This window comes from Schistocerca nitens, chromosome 2 (assembly GCF_023898315.1).
Source record: "Schistocerca nitens isolate TAMUIC-IGC-003100 chromosome 2, iqSchNite1.1, whole genome shotgun sequence".
Classification (NCBI taxonomy): domain Eukaryota; kingdom Metazoa; phylum Arthropoda; class Insecta; order Orthoptera; family Acrididae; genus Schistocerca; species Schistocerca nitens.
The window spans coordinates 35767843-35789159 of NC_064615.1; the positions used below are offsets into that span (position 1 = coordinate 35767843).

General features: G+C 39.8%; 1 protein-coding gene across 1 annotated transcript in view; it reads right to left on the reverse strand.

The window, feature by feature from the left end:
• Positions 1-21317, reverse strand: part of LOC126235702 (hexosaminidase D-like) — a 237332-nt gene that overhangs the window by 40496 nt on the left and 175519 nt on the right. The window contains exon 9 of the mRNA XM_049944457.1: positions 3925-4035. Within this exon, the coding sequence (XP_049800414.1) occupies positions 3925-4035 (111 nt within the window). The remainder of the gene's footprint in view (positions 1-3924; positions 4036-21317) is intronic.

Below are 21317 nucleotides of genomic sequence, written 5' to 3' on the forward strand. Positions count from 1 at the left end.
TATAATGCAGAAACAGAGCGATTTAGCTTGACATCCAAAAGGGCTGGGTCAAAACAGCTAAGTTTGTAACAAGTTTACATGCCGCCATGGTTAAACTATACTATCATGCAAAATGACACTATACAAATCTGGTGCTGAGGCAACTGTGGTACACCACGGGCCATAAATGACAGGTTGAATGATGGCTGTGGAGGTGTGTACAAGCAAATAGACAATCAACTGTTGAGCAGCTGACCACCCAGATGAACCATGAGGCTACCAACAGTGTCTCCTCAATATATGTCAACTATTCAGTGAACACTGGTGCGTGTGGGCCTCCACAACTGGCACCTGGTTCAAGAACCCACGATGAGTGCTGTTCATTGATGAGGAAGGTCGGTCTCTGCCAGCTAGTACTGCAACTGGACATCCACTGAATGAATCATATTTCATACTCCACTGATGTGAAACGTCTGAAAGCAAACACCCTGTAACAATTAATGGAAGTTTCCAGCCTGCAGGAGAGAGAATAATAGTTTCTAGAATGTTTCTGTGGCGATCCTGCAGTTTGTTTTTTCTTGGTTCAATGACATCTACCACCAGGACATAATGTGTCACACAGATCGCAGTGTACGTGGGTGGTTTGAAGAGCACCAGGATGATTTATAATACTCCACTGTAGGACCACCTCGACTGGGCTGTTCATGCCACCTACATAGATACTCTGCAAATCACATTTAAGTGCCTGGCAGAGGGTTCATCGAACCACCTTCACAATTTGCTCTTATTCCAATCTTGTGTAGCACATGGAAAGAACGAATACCTATACCTTTCCGTACAAGCTCCGATTTCCCTTATTTTATCGTGGTGATTGTTTCTCCCTATGTAGGTTGGCGTCAACAAAATATTTCTGCATTTGGAGGAGAAAGTTGATGGTTGAAATTTTGTGAGAAGATTCTGCCGCAATGAAAAATGCCTTTGTTTTAATGATATCCACCCCAAATCCTGTATCATTTCAGTGACACTCTCTCCCCTGTTTTGCAATAATACAAAACTTGCTGCCATTCTTCGAACTTTTTCGATGTATTCTATCAATCCTATCTGGTAAAGATTACACACCGTGCAGCAGTATTCTAAAAGATGGACAAGCGTAGTGTAGTCTCCTTAGTAGAACTGCTACATTTTCTAAGTGTCCTGCCAATAAAACAGTCTTTGGTTAGCCTTCCCCACAACATTTTCTGTGTTCCTTCCAATTTAAGTTGTTCACACCTGTAATTCCTAGGTATTTAGTTGAATTTATGCCCTTCAGATTTGACTGATTTATTATGTAACCAAAGTTTAATGGATTCCTTTTAGTACTCATGTGGATGACCTCACACTTATCATTATTTAGGGTCAATTGCCAATTTTTGCACCATACAGATATCTTTTCTAAATCATTTTGCAATTTGTTCTGATCTTCTGATGACTTTACTAGTCGATAAACAACAGTGTTGTCTGCAAACAACCTAAGACGGCTGGTCAGATTGTCTCCTACATCGTTTATATAGATGCGGAACAGCAAAGGGCCTGTAATACTACTTTGGGGAATGATATGGACCCTCACCCGAGAAACCTAGTGCAGTTGGCCACGACACTGAAGTTGCCTTGGCTCTACATCCTTGTCAGTACCTTCCAGAGCCTCAATGACTCTCTTACTGCAGGCACTGTAAAAGTGGATACGCCTATACAGGCTTTTGACAGGTGGTAACATTATTGCGACTAGACAGTGTATTAAGAGTGTGTTACAAATTGGTAATTGACTTTGGTACAGATGCATGTTACTTGATGTCCTAAACCTAGTATAGTGATATCTAACGACCTTTTCTGTCACCTGGCAGTCTGTGATATTTTAAGTGTCACTGAGGCAATGTTTGCAGTCACTCTGTCAATGATTCACATTCTCTGTAAACAGTGAATGCTAAATTAGAAGACAGTCTTTGGAGTACTGTCTGAGATGACTGCAGGCACTAAATGATATTGTCTAATTGCTTTTGCAGAACAGTCTACTGCTGATGCAGAACTTTCTTAGTGTTTGTGGCACATGGTGTTTCGAGCCTGTTGGTGGAAGAATATCTATGTCCAGCCATACGAGATGGAATCAAAGTGTTTCACGGTTGACAGCATTCCTTATTGCCTGTTCACAATATTCGTGGACATACACAACATGTTGGAGAAAGTGGCGTGGGAGTTGAAAGAGGTCTGAGTTCGTGAGTGCCATCTGGAGGCTGCAGCACAGTGCTGCAAGACAGAAGGCAAGTGGTTGTGCCTGTGGTGGTGGCCTCTTTTGAGCAATATGTAACGCCAAAAAGAAAAATGATTCCCACTATCCACTACTCAGTGTGAGACACAAAAAATGAAGTATTCATTCGTAAAAATCTTTTAACACTAACCCTATGATGTACAAAGTCTAGAAGATAATAACAAAAACTTCAAATGAAAATTAATATAAAATCAATATGGAAGGAATGAAGTCAACAAGTCACTGGATAGGTGAAATGTTGAGTAGTGAACAGGCACATAACAAGACAGAGAAATGTCAAGCAGAATGGATGAAGGGAGAAAGGAGGTGGGGAATGGGGATGGAGGGGTGGACGGAAGGGTGGCTGATGACAGGGATGGGATGGAGAGGAAGCAAGCAGTGATGAGCAATCCCCTGCCCAGTAATCCATCAGCTTCTATGGAAAGGTACTCCATTCTAAACCTAATCTGCAACCGGATCTCCCACACCTTATCCAAACCCACATACCAGCTGAAAGGAGAAAGCACCCTCCTCCCCCTCCCTCCGCATTACACAGTATCAGCTCAGATTGCAACAACTAATCATATCCTTTGACAGGACTATGGCTATCTATCGTGATGTCCAGAAGTGAGGGGCATCCTACACACAATTCTTTCTATGGGTCCTAAAGTGTTACTTGTCGTGCAAACACTTTTTCTAATGGCGTATCTGCACATGCTCTCATTCCTCTGACTACTCCCATGAACTGGATGCTAAGGACCACCCATCCCTATCATCATGCTGAATTGGGGCAACTTTACTATATTCTCGCCATGAGTTTCCCTGACCTCCCGCTTCACTCATTTGCATTTACAGCCTCCTCTCTGCAGCCTTCCGCTTTGTCTCTTCTATATCCCACACCCAATCCAGTTCCCCATATTATTGTGCACTATGCACAACTTCCCATCCCTGCGCCACAGTGAAATCAAGCTGTTAGACCCCATTCCCTTTAATTCTCCCTCCTACTTCCCACCTCATTTCTCCTCTTGCCCAGTCCACCCGTCTGTTGCGAAAGCTTGAATTTCGTGTGTATGTTTGTGTTTGTTTGTGTGTCTATCGACCTGCCAGCACTTTCGTTCGGTACGTCACATCATCTTTGTTTTTAGATATATTTTTCCCACGTGGAATGTTTCCCTCTATTATATTTGTATATGTATTCTGTCAGCTGTGAAGGAGGATTCACCCAAAAGTTCAGTAACATTCTCAGCCTTGTTCCCATGTTTTTCATTGACCTAGTGCCTCAAAAGTACATGGTAAATTGTTACCTTTACTTCATTCATATCCTGCCAATTACTTTCCATTACCATATTTCTGTGAAGCACTTTCTATTACTATATCTCTTCCTTCTCCCTAGAGGAATTTCTGAACATGTGGTAGAATGACAATTTTGCGAGTATGTGTTTTTGCAGATGGAATTACATCTAATTAAAAGAGTCAATACAGATTAATGCAAAAGTCAGTCTTGTAAATTATCATCTTGGTACCACACTTTTCATTGAGAAAATGTATTACAGTTGTTAATTGTTTGACACATACGACATCACAGTGAAGGATAAAAGTTATGGTGCAGGGGCATGCAAATAATTAATGTAGTACTTGGAAGGTTCATATGAATATATACTAACTGTTCACTATCAACAATGTTCCGGAACTTGACACGAAGGTTCATGAACCACTCAACGCCAACACGAACCTTCCATCCAGGGAATGACAATTGTTGTGGTACTGGTTGCGGTCTGAAACAAATAAAATAACTATTAATATTAAAATCAACCCCCCCCCCTTCCCACACACACACACACACACACACACACACACACACACTTATTGCAAGCTATGCAGACTGACAGACAAAAAGCTATTGAAGTGGCATGATGAGCTCCAGTAAGAGCTACAAGTCACTGAATGTGTTCTCAGGATACCGTCTGTAAGTCTACTACAATTTCAATTCATAGATTCTTGAAGCATTATGGCAGGCCAGAATCTCTTACATCTTCAACCAGCAATGTGGTTATAGACACATTAGCCATGAAATTAAGTATATTACTTTAAGTTGCGGAGAATCACTGTACATTCCTGACAATATGTGATCAAGCATTGTCTTGAAAGGACAAAGACCAAAGAATATATTGAAGTAAGGGTGGGACATTTCTTCTATCTCTTTCTCATACAACCCACTGCTACTGGAAGGACTCACAAATGCCAGGTCTGTGTTGGATATTCAATGATGTTGAATCTCTTCTGGTAGTCACTCAATAAAATGTGCGTGGATATTTAATGCTGAATTGTAGATGCCATAAACTACAATGAGGACACTACACTTACAACCATACTTTTAACTACAATTACAATGGCAAAATCATGTTTATTTTAGTGTAATATTTGATGACTGATGGTGTGATAGCATGGTGCATTTTTTAATAACATCAATCTTGGGTGCCCACATGATGGTTTGTGTGGAAGAAGGTGGGGGCCTAACTGAGGGATATGAATGATATATTTTTAATATTTTGCAAGATAAATAGCAACTTGTAAATAGCCATAAAAAAGTTTCATTTCTGAACCTGTTAAAAACCCATGTAATGCCAGTTTTTAAATAATTTTCCTGTAACAAGAACACCTAGCTGTACTATATTTATTCCTTTCCCTCAGAGCTGGGGAAAGGGGGCGGTGTGGGGGGAGGGGGATGCTTGCCCCTGGGTATGGGCATCCTTGTTGGATGCTATATACTGTGAATTCTTTTGACAACTACCAGTACCTTATAGTCATCATACAGATATGTTCACTGGGCTGCTCAATAATAACCTAACAAGATAACACTCAACCACATTTCTATTGTGATGCCACAGTACTCTTAGTGAATGATTAGGGCAGAGACTGCTATTCTTGTAGTGCCACCACATTACTGGTGGAATATTTGTGGGATAAGATCATGTGACCAACCAATGTCTTCTAATTACAAGCAGCAAAGAGAAAAGGTATGTAACATTGAGAAGGTGTGTCATATTTGCAAACATAAGGACACTTTCATTACCACAGTGCAACATTCCAATTATGGGCCACAAATAACAACTAATTAACTAATAAAGAGTTGCGATCTGTGATCGAAGAATCACAATTGCTAACACACACAACACTTCACCAGACAGTGTTCGCCTCTCTCTCTCTCTCTACACATACACTACTATTCCCCCCCCCCCCCCCCCCTCTCCAGATTGCTGCTTGCATTGTGTCAAGGTTATTACAAATGTGACCTAAATATTTATATGACTAGAACCATTTTGTAAAATGATCTTTTCTTGAATGAATGGAAGCCATATTATATTTAATGATTTTTCCCTGAATACTATAACTGTGGGATGGAACTTGCTGAAACTACTTTGGCTCTGGCATGATGAGAAACAGGACTGCTTAACTATGTATTGTGGTCAGATGATGCTGCCTTTCAAACTGTCAGTTTTGTCAACAGACATAATAATCATTATTGCATGAGGAAGAATGTTTTTGTTGAAAAGTTGCATGGGTGTCAAAAGGTAACAGATTGGCATGGGGCCATTGCATATTCCATTTGCTGGTTCACTCCTTTTCCATACTGCTATGAGTGATGAAAGATATCTGGAAATGCTGTAGGTTTGTATTTGGCCATTAACAGCTGAATGAGAGAATCTCTTATACCTTCACTTCACTGAGTATGGTGCTGCCCCATATCTGCAAAATTGCATTCATGAAAGGTTACATAATTATTTTTCAGGTCAATGGATTTGCAGGAGTGGCCATACAGGTGGGCCAGTTTGATCTGAAACAGTATAGATCTGATGTTCAATGATATCTTCTTTGGGGATGGGGAAAGGAAATGACATACCAACAAGTACCAAAAATTCTTGAGTGAACTGAAGCAACGGTCACCATTGTGGTCAAGAATATTCCATGCAAAATGTTAAAAGCAGCAGTTGCAAGTGAAATGGATCAGCTTCCTAAATTAGTTACCAATACAAGCACTTACATGAAAATTTAGCTGAGGTATTAATAAAACCTCAACACTGTGCTAGTGTGACAAGATCTGTCACAATGGTTGTGTGTTAATAAGGAAATATAATTTTGCAATTCTTAAGCTAAAAAGATTGTGTGGAAAGTTTAACTATGTACATTTGTTAGAACTAAGTAAAAAGAACTGTGCTGAACACACAAGCCATGGACTGCACTTAAACACAAAAGGAACCTACAAGCCAGTTTCCCAGTTAAGTGAACTGTGCGACAAATCTATTAAAGAGGAGGATCCTATTGCTTTAGATTACAAGCATGAGGCTGTTTTAGGATAAAGGATCATCACACTAGTGTCCAGGGATGTAGTTCAGATGTGTCTGAATCCATTTCACTTGAAGAAAATCCATACTATAAAATAAGTGACCAGCAATTGCAAAACAGTTCTAAAGACCCAGTTAATGCTACAGATTATTGTAAAAACTGTAACGTAAATAAAACAAGACACACACCTACAGATGATGTATTTAAATGTTCAATTCTCAGACGCAAAGTAGATTTATTGCAGATACTCACAGCGGAACACTAACCACATGTGGACATATGGACTAAAATCGAGTGAAATAATATATCATAGATTAGAATGTTACCTATTAATAAACAGTTATTGCAGGCATTATCATAAAGGTGGTGGTGGTGCGGCAGTTTATGTTAATAAACAAACAGCAGTTGAAAAAATACCTTTTGTTGAACACCACACCCAAGAAGGTTCATTTGAAATGGCAGGTGTTGTGCTCCACAGTAATGATCTGAAGTTCACTAAGCATAAACTGACTGGGATGTATCACCCACCAAATTCAGACGTAAAGTGTTTTATGGACAGACTTTCTCGGGTAGTTGGCCAGACCAGCCCTAATGACCTTACTGTATTTGGCAATTTAATATACATGCAAATTCTAATAGTACACTAAATCTGAAGCTCACTGAAGTATTAAGCTCATATAATCTTGTAAATATAGTAAGCTCAGACACTACAGTAATGAACACATGCTCCACTATAGTAATTATGCTAATAACAGCAATATATTATAGATAAAGTAAATCACAGTAGCCTAGATTTTCATTACTATGACCACTTTTGTCAGGTGATGACATGATTTACATACATAAATTTAGCTGCACCACAAATAACAAAGGTCATTCTGCAGAAAGAAACTATGAATAGATCAAATATTAATGGCTTTAAATATAAACTGGCAGAGGAGAAGGGGCAATGATTCAGGTGAAAGGGTCTGACAACAAATGGAATAGATTTCATACAACCCTTTTGAGACATTATGACTGTTGCTGCCCTGTCAGACAAATCCAAAAGGTAGTTAAGCATCGCCAAAATGGAAGTAATCCTAGACTGAAGCTCCTACCACATCTGATTAGGCTCATGCAAATTATACATAATCTAAACCTGCTTTATGAAGCTACTAATCGAAGATTTTTAAGGGAAAATACAATCATGCAAAGAAAAAAATAAAACATTAAACTGAAGTTACAAACCTAATAATGCAGACTAATAGAAAATGAATAGAGCACTCTGATAATATAAGTAAAACATCCTGGGAGTTAATTGATAAATACCATTATGAATATGGAAACTTTCAGTGTAAGACATGACGGTAATACCGTAAAAAATCCAAATAATATATGTACTATGTTTAATAACTATTTCACTACTACTACTACTACTACTACTACTACAACCAATCCCTATTGTAAAGGCACAAGTTGAGACCCCATGCCATCTCACTCAGTGTACTGACTTTGAATTTACAGAGGTAAATAAGAAGGAAGTTGGCAAAGGTAATACACATTCTAAAGAAAAAAGTTTTCATCTGTATGGGATGGCATATCCAGTGCAGTTACTAAGGGTTGTTTAAAAGAAATATCAGAACCTATTACCTACCTGATTAATTGCAGCAATAGAGAAAAATTTATCCAGCTGTTCTAAAAATGAATGTTGTGAAACCAATGCATATAGAGGGAAGTAAGGAAGATGTTTCTAACTATAGACCATACATTAATTACAACCTTTAGTAAGATATTCACCTGTCCCAGCTTAGTGCCTCTTACACAAAACACAAATTTCTTATAGAGTCCCAGCACAATAAAAGGCTAAGCATGACCACAGTAGTTACACAGTTCTTCCATGAAGTGTACTGTCTGTTGGACAAGAGGATGCAAACTGCAGGTATATTTCTAGACCTGACAAAAGCATTCAACACAGTAAACCATAGCTTACTTCTAAAAAAACTGAAGTCATATTGTGCAGGGGATCCATCGATACATCTTATAGCTACATACCTACTGAACGTTAAGCAATGCTGACATAAAAATTAGATGAAACAATTATAAACTTTCACTCCACCAGTGGAACAGTTACACAAGGTGTTCCTCACAGCTCAATCCTTGGTCCCTTTCTCTTCCTGATATATACTAACGACATTGCACAACTTATTAACTCTCATATTATATGCTACACAGATAACACCTCAATTTTAGTCTCTGGTAGAGAATATATGAAATTAGACTCTTTTGCTACTAGTGGTATAAAAGAATTAATGAAATATTTCAATGAAGAGGGCCTCAAAGTGAATGTCACCAAATCTCAGTTACTGGCATTTAAAATAGACAGTTCTCACCACATCAATGTAAGTAATGTATGTAACATCTTAGCAACAGAAACAGACAGCTGTAAATTTAGGATGTGTATGTCTATGAAAATTTGTGGTGGACAAACTACATTAGTTCTGTATGTGGAAAAGTCAGGGGTAGTTTATATACCTCTACCCGCCTTACACTGGCTGCAATAATGACTGTGTGGACGATGTGGCCTATTCTACACCTTATTTTAGATATATGTCACGATGCTATGCTGATTATATTTATGTGTTTTGACGATGCCATTACGGCCTTATAACTTTAGGACATGGTGTAAGAAAGATCTGATGATGGTAATTACCGACTGAAACCAGTCATCATCTAAAGAATTGATATTGTTATCAAAGACTGAAAAATAAAAATCATTTGACAGTATTGGATCACTGTTTGTATATGCGACCATGTCGCAGTTGGTGTCGGTATCTCATTTTGGCTGTTAATGACTTCAGTTCTACATGGCTACTGGTAATACTTGTCACATATCAAACCCATAAACTAAAAGAGGCTCAGCAGGCTTACAAAGTTATTTGTTTACTATTCTGTAAAATACTGCACCGGCCACAATGCAACCCTGCTGTGTATGCTGTTTTCAGACACAGGATGAATTAGTTGCTGTTCTTCAGCAGATGGAAATCACTCTGATTATTGTCAAGCCATAGGGTGTGTTGGAAGGACTTCTGAGAGTCATTTACCAGAGATATCAAACATACCTCAAGTACTATCCTCGCCTGAGGATCCTGTCTCTTCTACCAGAAATAAGGAATCTATCACTATTAGTCCACTTGAGAGTGGACAGTGGGGTGTCAGTGATAGATCTAGGCCACGCTGTTCCAGCTCGTCGGCTCCGTTGTGAGCCGTGGAGCGCTCCTTGCTCCAGGGAGCCGTGTCGCTCGCTGTGGCCATTCAAGTGGGCTGGCACGCCGGCACGTGGCACGGCTGGGTGAGGCAGGCAGCAAGGCAAGCGTTTTGATGTGCCAGCTGCATATAACAAGATCGACAACCTCATATTCTTGGCTGCTAAGACGTGGTGACATGCTACACCAGGAAATACGGTGTTTAGGAAATAAACAAAAAACAACTGTTTTACAAGAAATTGCATACTAAATTTATTGGGCCTCTGTAGCTTGACATTTTCTTTTCATTACAAGATCGGAAATATTGGGCGTCAAAGTGTTCGCAGCGTTAATGCGGAGGATGGCCTTCATTGTTGCATCCTGAAGAAACGATCGTTCCTTACTTTTTACTCTTTTCATTGCTGAGAAAAGCTGCTCACAACAATACGTAGATCCAAACATGCACATGATCTGAGTGGCATTGTTGTGAAGCTTGGGAAATGTTTTTTGCTGTAATGAATGATACCATCATGAGAAATCCAACATGTTGTAGTACCTCTCTTTCAACAAAATTGAATTTTGCAAATCAATAATCTCCAATTGAAGTGACGATGACAAGTCATCGGGGGAAACTGAAAAAGGAGTGCTGAACACCTTAAGTTCCATTTCCAAATTAATGAGGGCTCGGAATCGTGCTTCAAACGAAGTGATGAGCTGCTTTAACTTTGCTTGGTAATCGCCGAAAGTAGTACCTTCAGGTAGTTTTAAAGAAGCAAGTCGATTGAAGAAAAATGTCCATTACTCATCTGCCTCTCAAATAAATGTAACTTTTCCATGAACACTTTGATCTGGTCGTGCATGTCAACAATTAGCTGCCCTTTGCCCTGCAATGACAGATTTACATTATTCAGATGCATAGTTATGTCAGCTAGGAACGCCAGGTCTGATATCCATTTTATATCTTTCAGATAACGCATTTCTTCCCCTTTCATTTCGAGAAAAACGGATATTTCCTCACGAATGGCAAAGAAAACATCAAGAACTTTTCCCCGACTCAGCCAACGAACTGTACTGTGGTAAGGTATATCCCCATACTCCGCTTCCATATCTTTCAGGAATCCTTTGAGTTGGCAACGATTCATACCGTGACGCCACACAAAACTCACACACTTCACGACATCTTTCATTACGCCACCTAGCTCTACTGTTTCAGCACACAGTGCCTCTTGGTGAATAAAACAATGAAGAGTCAAAATGTCTTTCCCGAATTCGTCCCTGAGTTTATTTTTCAAATGAGAAGCAAAACCTTGGTGACGCCCGATCATTTGTGGTGCACCGTCTGTCGCTACAGAATGGAGCTTATCACACAGCAAATTCATATTGTTCACTGATTCACAAACAGCTTCAAAAATGTCACGTCCTGTTGCGGTGTAATCGAGTGGTACCACATCCAAGAGTTCTTCAGTTACCTGCAGCTCCATGTCGACACCAGACACAAAGACTGCAAGCTGAGCATAGTCCGATATGTCAGTGCTTTCGTCAAGCGCTAGCGAACTTGCAACAAAGCTCTCCGTCTTTTTCCTGAGCTGTGTGTCTAAATCCGCTGCCATGTCCAGGACTCGACGAGACATTGTTTGCTTCGACAGGCAGACCCCTTCAATTGCCTGCACCTCCCTTGGAAACAAACATTCTGCAACTGCTACCATGCACAATTTTACGAGTGGTCCCACCGAAAACAGCTTGCCACTCATCGCAATGATGTGAGCGACCCTGTAGCTTGCTCGAACTGCAGATTCAGTAGTGTTTTCTCCGCTCTCATTCACCTGAAAATTATAAACGCATTACAGAATACGAACTATGTTGCATGTTTTGATACCCTCCGTATTACGATACCGTTTTTAATCTTACGTCTCCTGGAATGTCGTTCTTAAGCCAGGCTACCAGTTCTCTGCGTGCAACGCCTTCTACCTGTTCGTAGTGCGCCGCGTGAAGACGTGTGTAATGTCGGTGTATATTGTACCTCTTCGCAGAATTAAATACTTTATGACACACAAGACATTGCGGACGACCATCCCTCTCAATGAATAGAAAGGTATCCTCCAATAGAGGTACAGGGCTCTCGCGGCTAGTCATAGCTGTCACTGAACACTGATTATTGCGTCAGTTGTGGCTGCATGCGGCCAGGGGCAGTGAGTTCACTTTCCCCCTCCACGCGGGCTCTGAGCTATCGCAGTGAGCGCTCCGGAGCGCTCTGGCTCCCTGGAACAGCCTGATCTAGGCACTCTGTACAGAAAAGACAGGGATCAAGGAGAATTCAGCATGTTATACCCATCCCCCTAACCAACACATTTGAGGTCCTATCTTCCACAGAAACTGAAACTGAGCCAGGGGGACTTCCTTCACCTGTTGGGAAACATGCTGAGCCCTGTGTTAAGGATAGGCAGACACAAAGGAGTAGGAATCTGTTAATCATTGGCAGTTCAAATTTACAGCAATTAATAGTACCCCTTACTGAAATGGCAGTATGAAATGGGAAAAAAAACATTACGTGCACTCGGTATTTATGCCTGGGAGCATCAGTCAACATGTTGAAGAAGCTATTCTGGCAGCCACTGAGTGAACAGGGGCAACAAACTGAGGGTCGCAGCACTCATTGGGACAAACAATGCCTGTCATCTGGACTCTGAAATCACACTTGGAGCATTCCTATTACTGGCAGAAAAAGTTGAGAATATCAGCCTTGCTCATGGAGATTCAACAAAGCTCACAATCTGCAGCATTGTAACCGACAAAGATCGAGGCTCCCTGGTCCTGATTTTAGTGGAAGGCTTGAACAAAAGACTGCAAAGGTTCGATGACAATCTAGGCTGCAAATTCCTAGACCTGTACCATTGGTTTTACAACTGTAGGGACCCTCTAAATGGGTCAGGTGTGCACTACACATCACGTCAGAGGCTGTCATCCAGATGACTGACCGAGCGAGGTGACGCAGTGATTAGCACACTGGACTTGCATTCGGGAGGACAGCAATTCAAAGCCATGTCCGGCCATCTTGATCTAGGTTTTCCATGATTTCCCTAAATCGCTTCGGGCACATGCCTGGATGGTTCCTATGAAAGGGGATGGATTTATTTCCTTCACTATCCTTCCCTAATCTGAGCTTATGCTCTGTCTCCAATGACCTCACTGTAGATGGAACGTTAAACACTAATCTCCTCCTCCTCCTCCTCCAGATGGCTGAATCCACTCAATCTGCACTAAAAAATACTTACAAAGCAAGACTGCAACAGTCATTACAAATCATAATTTGAAAAGCCGCATGTGACTGCAAATTTAAACAGTACTACACTTTATTTCTTTTATAAAGTATCAAAAAAGTGTCACTTAGTTGGGACTGCACTTCAGAATAGTGCAGCATACATGATCACTAAAAAGCAGGAGACAATTGTTGCACTAAACAAAGCCTAACATTTATCAGTTACATTTTCAGTGGTTACATCACATTGTGTGTGTGATAACATGATAAATTTTTGCACCTGATGAGAGTTCACAAGAAGAAATTATTAGAATTGTGAAAAGTGAGATTAATATTTTCAAAGAAGAGTTATCATTAGCGAAGCATGAAAATTTTGAGCTCAAAATTTAATGTGAAAACAGTGCTTTTACAAGAAAATTAAAGCAATAGGTGCGCATGTACATGGAAATATTTGGAGTGATGTAGTTGTTTCCCATAATCTGTATAGAATTGTACAAGTATTCAATCAGGTCCAGTTGACTTTCCTTTTTCTATGCAGTTTTAGTTTATTGCCCCCCCCCCCCCCCCCCTATCCCCCATGAACTAGGAACTTCCTGACCCTAAACAAAGAAGATTTTCCAGGAATAAAAACAATCATAAATGAAAATATCAGATTACATAAAAAGGCTGAAAATCAGTTTAGTAAACATTACTGGTCATCATCATCATCATCATCATCATCATCATCATCATCATTTAAGACTGATTATGCCTTTCAGTGTTAAGTCTGGAGCATAGCCCCCTTATAAAATTCCTCCATGATCCCCTATTCAGTGCTAACATTGGTGCCTCTTCTGATGTTAAACCTATTACTTCAAAATCATTCTTAATCGAATCCAAGTACCTTCTCCTTGGTCTGTCCCGGCTCCTCCTACCCTCTACTGCTGAACCCATGAGTCTCTTGGGTAACCTTGCTTCTCCCATGCGTGTAACATGACCCCACCATCTAAGCCTGTTCGCACTGACTGCTACATCTATAGAGTTCATTCCCAGTTTTTCTTTGATTTCCTCATTGTGGACACCCTCCTGCCATTGTTCCCATATACTAGTACCTGCAATCATCCTAGCTACTTTCATATCCATAACCTCAACCTTGTTGATAAGGTAACCTGAATCCACCCAGCTTTCGCTCCCATACAACAAAGTTGGTCGAAAGATTGAACGGTGCACAGATAACTTAGTCTTGGTACTGACTTCCTTCTTGCAGAAGAGAGTAGATTGTAGCTGAGCGCTCACTGCTTTAGCTTTGCTACACCTCACTTCCAGTTCTTTCACTATGTTGCCATCCTGTGAGAATATGCATCCTAAGTACTTGAAACCGTCCACCTGTTCTAACTTTGTTCCTCCTATTTGGCACTCAATCCATTTATATTTCTTTCCCACTGACATTACTTTCGTTTTGGAGATGCTAATCTTCATACCATAGTCCTTACATTTCTGATCTAGCTCTGAAATATTACTTTGCAAACTTTCAATCGAATCTGCCATCACAACTAAGTCATCCGCATATGCAAGACTGCTTATTTTGTGTTCACATATCTTAATCTCACCCAGCCAGTCTATTGTTTTCAACATATGATCCATAAATAATATGAACAACAGTGGAGACAGGTTGCAGCCTTGTCTTACCCCTGAAACTACTCTGAACCATGAACTCAATTTACCGTCAACTCTAACTGCTGCCTGACTATCCATGTAAAGACCTTTCATTGCTTGCCAAAGTTTGCCTCCTATTCCATAATCTCGTAGAACAGACAATAACTTCCTCCTAGGAACCCGGTCATATGCCTTTTCTAGATCTATAAAGCATAGATACAATTCCCTGTTCCACTCCTAACACTTCTCCATTATTTGCCGTAAGCTAAAGATCTGGTCCTGACAACCTCTAAGAGGCCTAAACCCACACTGATTTTCATCCAATTGGTCCTCAACTAATACTCACACTTTCCTTTCAACAATACCTGAGAAGATTTTACCCACAATGCTGATTAAAGAGATACCTCTGTAGTTGTTACAATCTTCTCTGTTTCCATGTTTAAAGATTGGTGTGATTACTGCTTTTGTCCAGTCTGATGGAACCTGTCCCGACTCCCAGGCCATTTCAATTATCCTGTGTAGCCATTTAAGACCTGACATTCCGCTGTATTTGATGAGTTTCGACTTAATTTCATCCACCCCAGCTGCTTTATTGCACTGCAATCTGTTGACCATTTTCTCCACTTCCTCAAATGTGATCCTATTTCGTGCTTTCTGTAATTTTAAAATACTGCAAAATCAGTACACATAAATCTCACAAAGTAAAATCCACTTACATTATGAGAAGCCTGTCTTCAGTGTTTTATACAAAAATATTCACAATTCTTCCTCATCCCTTGCCCCCTCTTCTTCCTGAATCTGCTTATACTTGTATGATATAGAGACTGGATTTTCATTGCTGACTGAAAATAAATTTTCCTTGAGGATAATCTTGTTGCACCTTTCGCAGTCTGAATCTAATCCTTTGGGAAATTATTTTTGATGAAAAAACTTCTTATAACTTCATAAAATTTTATAACAACAGATTTTTCAAACTGGGTATGATGAATGTGTCTTCTCTTGCCTACACCAATGACAATACCTTCATCCTCTTTGTGATATTTTTTTTTTTTTTTTAATTTCAGTTCCAGTTTAATTCCTTTCCTTTAAGCTGACTTGCGCAGAATGAAAAATTTTTGCTGTCACTTGGCATAACCTATTTTACTAAGCTGTGGTGATGAAATCAATGACAGACAGGTTTACTGTGAATTCAGGAAGAAAATAATTACAATCTATAACAAATTTTACTAATGTGTGAGTAGCAAAAAAGTAAACAGTATCTTGTCTGATTTTCTTAAATCATCAAATTGTAAAATGTTTATTTTTGTAATTGTGTAGCAACTTCCCCCTTAACTCCAAAGTTAAGGTGATATATTCATAACAATTATGGGCAATCTCTAATAGTTGACGGCCATGGTGCAGATGCAACAACACAGGGGCTTCTGTGAAGAGTAGGGTGATCATCATTTGATCATGGTTTTAATGGAGATGACCAACATGTGATGATAATTTTAAGAGAAGTTTAAGGATGATTTAGTCACAATAAATTGCAACTGCACAACTATGTCACATTTCCTTCGAACAGATGACAATGGAGAGATAAATAAAAAAGGGGCACTTTGCTTACATTTATGCTATTATGTTACACAGTATCCCATTTTGGGTTACTCCAAAGCCCAAGAGGAAGTTTTTAGAGTGCAAAGGCATGTAATAAGACTTATTTGTGGTCTAAATTCAAGAACAGCAAGCTTAAGCCTATTCAAAGAATGGGATATACTAACTACTAATTTTCAGTATATTTATTCCTTTATGAAGTTTGTTGTAACTAATATGATTCTTTTCCCAACCAATACCTCAGACTGTAGAATGAAAAATAAATCTAACCCAATCTACAAAAAAAGACTTATTTTTTCATGGCATATAATGGTCAAACATAATCACAATAAAAATACCCTACAAGTACTTATTTACTGAAGCATGAGAACTCAGCAATTTTTCTTCTGCCAGTGTAGACTAAAAAGAAATTGAAATTATAATCAAAACTTATTTTAATCATAAGCTCTGACTTAATCAGTCTAAGCTGCTGCTATTTCTCTGATCAGTTCTCTTGTTGTTCAAAAAAATCAGAAACTCTCTCTGTGTGAGCATTCAATCCTGGGATGCTTACCACAGAGCACCTTGATACGTATGCTATGTCATCTTTACTTTCCCTTCAGCCAAACCATTTTTTTTATATCAAAGCACAAACAGAAAAAAGACACACATCTGCAACAGTATTGATTATTACATGAAAACTTTCTGAGATGTGTTGGTCAGGGAATTTGAACTACTGATAGTACTTCATGGAATTAATAACAGTGGCCACTGACAAAATACAAGGGAGAAACAGGCAAAAAAATGGCTCTGAGCACTATGGGACTTAACATCTATGGTCATCAGTCCCCTAGAACTTAGAACTACTTAAACCTAACTAACCTAAGGACAGCACACAACACCCAGTCATCACGGAGAAGCAGGCAGTCAATAAGGGAGACAGCATGATTTAAAAAAAAAAAAAATGCTGTAATATTGGAGATCCTGGGAAGTAGGGGAGGAGTTGGTCACCATAATGGAGAGGCCGGACAAACCAATGGTTCCTGAAGTAAGGCAGCAGCCATTTCAGTAGTTCCAGGGGAAACAGTCTGTATCTAGCTTTGTAATGTTTAGCCAATGTGATCTTGATATGTTGCTAATACATATGACTGCAAGTGAAAGAAACAGCTGTTATTTTGCCTGATGGTATTCATTTTCATGTGTCCTCTACTCATTCCTGCTTAGCCATTTGTATCAATCTCAGTTTTTAGACGTCTGTATTGCCTTTACTCTGCTTTCATTGTTACACTTTTATATTTTCTTATTTTGTCACTTAACTTCAATATCTCTTGTGTTAGCCAAAGATTTCCACTGGGCCTTGCATTTTAGCCTATTCAGGACTCTGCTGCCTTCATTATTTCATCCCCCAAAACTACTCATTTGTCTTATATTGTATTTCTTTGCACTGTTTCAGACAATTATTGCCTAATACACCCTTTGAAACTTTCAACAATCTCTGGTTCTTTAATTTATCAAGGTCCCCTTCTATCTCTTCCATATATCAACCTTCTTTCATGATTCTCAGACCAAGAACCAATGATTAAATTACACTGATCAGCCAGAACATTATGACCACCTACCTAATAGACAATATGACCATATTTGGTATGGTTAACAGAGGTGGCACATCTTACAATAGAAGCAATGAGGCCTTGGTATGTTGCTGGAGGGAGCTGGCACCATATTTGCACACAAAAGTCACCTAATTCCCATAAATTCCGGGGACGGGGGGAGGGGGTGATGAGCTCTGATGCCATGTTCAGTCACATCCCAGATGTGCCTGATCGGGTTCAGATCTGGCAAGTTGGGAGGCCAGTACATCAATTGTAACTCGCCATTGTGTTCCTCAAACCACTCCATCACACTCCTTGCCTTGTGACATGGTGCATTATCTTGCTGAAAAATGCCACTGCTGTCAGGAAACATGATCATCATGAAGGGGTGTACATGATCTGCAACCAGTGTACAATACTCCTTAGCAGTCATGGTGCCTTGCACAAGCTCCACTGGACCTAAGGATGCCCACATGAATGTTCCCCAGAGAATAATGGATCCACTACCAGCTTATCCCCAATTAGATTAAATTAGATTAGTACTTGTTCCATAGATCACGAGTACGACACTTCGTAATGATGTGGAACGTGTCAGGTTAATAAAAGGTGTCTATACAAGATATTACATTACACAAAATATTACATGACACTTAATATTTTTAATATTTTTTTGTGGGGGTTGGGGAAATTACCCACTTACTATATCCAGGTATCTGCAGTACAGGTGTCAATGAACTGTTCCCATAGAAGACAACAGATTCATGCCCTCCCATCAGCACGATGAAGAAGGTATGGATTCATCAGACCACGCAGCACTCTGCTACTGTGCCATTGTGGAGTGCCAATGGTCACGTGCCCATTCCAGTCAAAATTGCTGATGCCGTGGTATGAACATTGGTACATGCATGTCTTGTCAGCTGTGCAGACCTATTGTTAGGAGTGTTTAGTGCACTGTGTTTTCAGACACACTAGTACTCTACCCAGAACTAAAGTCTGAGGTTAGTTCCACCAAAGTTCACCACCTGTCCTGTTTTACCAGTCTTCACAGTCTGTAAAGTGCGACATCCATTATGAGTGGTGACCACCCAACCCCATGATGTCTGGACATGGTTTCACCTTGGTTTCGCCACATGTGGAAGACACTCACTACAGCACTCCTTGAACACATGACGAACTGTGCCATTTCCAAAATCCTCATGCCTAGCCTCCGTGCCATCACAATCTGCCCTCAATCAAACTCAGATACACCCCATTCTACACACGGATAGCACACTCACTGATACTAAATGCAGCGTGCATGTGTGTAACTAGCAGTCATTCCTCACCAGGTGATGCTGCTATTGCCTGGATGGGTTTATATCAATAGTAGGTTGATGGTCATAATGTTCTGGCTGATCAGTGTATGTTCTGTGCAAATATCTATCAGGTGGCTCCCCCTTCCATTCCCTTTCTCCAGTCTGAATGGTTCTAGTACTTTTCCTTATCTTCCATTACCTATTATCAGATTCCAGTCTTCTGTCACAATTACGTGTTTGTCTCCCTTAACTATAAGAACATTTTCTTTTATCTCATCACACATTTTTCAATCTTGTCATTGTGTGTAGGTGTCAGTAGACTTATAAACTGGCAGTATTCTACACCCATACTGTGCAAGCCACTGTGAAGCGCATGGCAGAGGGTACGTCTCATTGTACCAGTTATTAGAGCTTTCTCCTGTTCCACTAACATATGGAGTGTGGGAAGAATGATTGCACAAATGCCTCTGTGTGCACTATAATTAGTCTAATCTTGCCTTCGTGATTAATATGAGAGGGGTACATAGGGAGTTGTAATACATTCCCAGATTCATCACTTAAATCTGTTTCTAGAACCTTCTACATAGTCTTTCACAGCATCTCTCTTCAAGCACCTACCAATTCAGATCTTCCAGCATATTCGTAACACTCTTCCATGGGTCAAACAAACCTGTGACCATTTGTGCTCCCCGACATTGTATTCACTACATATCTCCTGTTATTCCTATTTAATATGGATCCCACTCTCTTGAGCAATATTCTAGGATGGATCACATAGCTGGTTTGTTTGCAATGTCCTTTGTAGACTGACTGCATTTTCCTAGCATTTTACCAATGAACTGAAGTGCATGCTCAGACTTCTCAGTATATAGCCATGAAAATTCACAACACAATAAAAGGGTGTGACATAATTAATATGAAGATAATTTTTTAAAAAGCAAGTTACATAATTTTCTAATTAAATGATGCTACTGCTCTGTGGAAGATTTCATGAAGGACGAAGTGATACTTTGAGCTGGATCCCTAAAATGGAATAAAAATTTATGATAGTTATAGTATATATAAATACTGTAAGTTTGAAATAATTTTAAATAAGCAAATTGTAACATTGACGTGTCTCCTGTACATCAGACATGAGATAAATGAAACACATTTCATATTTCACATAGGGTGCCTACTTTACGTGTGACAAAGGCTGTGTGCTTGTTCCATTCCACACCACTATAAATTCTTACTCCGAAGTATTTGTACAAGTTGACACATTCCAACTATGATTCGTTGATACTGTAGTCATAGCACACTATGTTTCTTTCCATTTTGTGAGGTGCACAATTTTTCATTTCCTAAAATTTAAAGTGAGTTGCCCATCTTTGCACCACTTTGAAATCTTATCAAGACCCGACTGAATATCTGTGCAACTTTACTCAGACAGTACTTCTTTAGAGACAACTAAATCACCTACAAAAAGTCTGAGGTTACAATTAATATTGTCCACAGGGTCATTAACATACAACATGAATGGAAAGGGTCCCAATATAGTTCTGTGGGGCACACATGACGGAATTTCTACATGTGCTGATGACTCTCCATCCGACATAACAAGCTACCTGTTCCCACCAAGAAATCCTCAATCCAGTCACAAGAGTATGTCCAATATTAAGCATATTTGTGGCACTGAGTGAAATACCTCTTGATAGTCAAGAACACTGCGCCTATCTGACTGCCTGATACCACAGTTTTCAGGATGTCATGCGAGGAAAATGCTACGACCTAGCAAGGCGCCATTACCAGTTATATTGAGCTTATTATAAAACCTGTACCGTCAAGAGCAATGTTCTACAATTATGGATTAAAGTTAAGTATTCCAAGAACTATGTTCTTTTCTTATTAGACTCAACTCCTTTAATTGTTCCAGACCTCACGCCAGTCTGCGTGTAATTAAACGCGTGCATTTCGGCCTCCTCTAGCAACACGGTGTTGGTTCTTCTGCCAACACAGCACATGGCGACGAGTAAAAACGGTCTTCTTCTTTATACTTGCTTAAATAACTTGTGTCATGGCTTCCCCACAATCTCCAGATGTACTGTCCGAATTTTATCGCTTGCAGAATCAGCAGACGCAGGCCTTATTGGATGCCCTTGG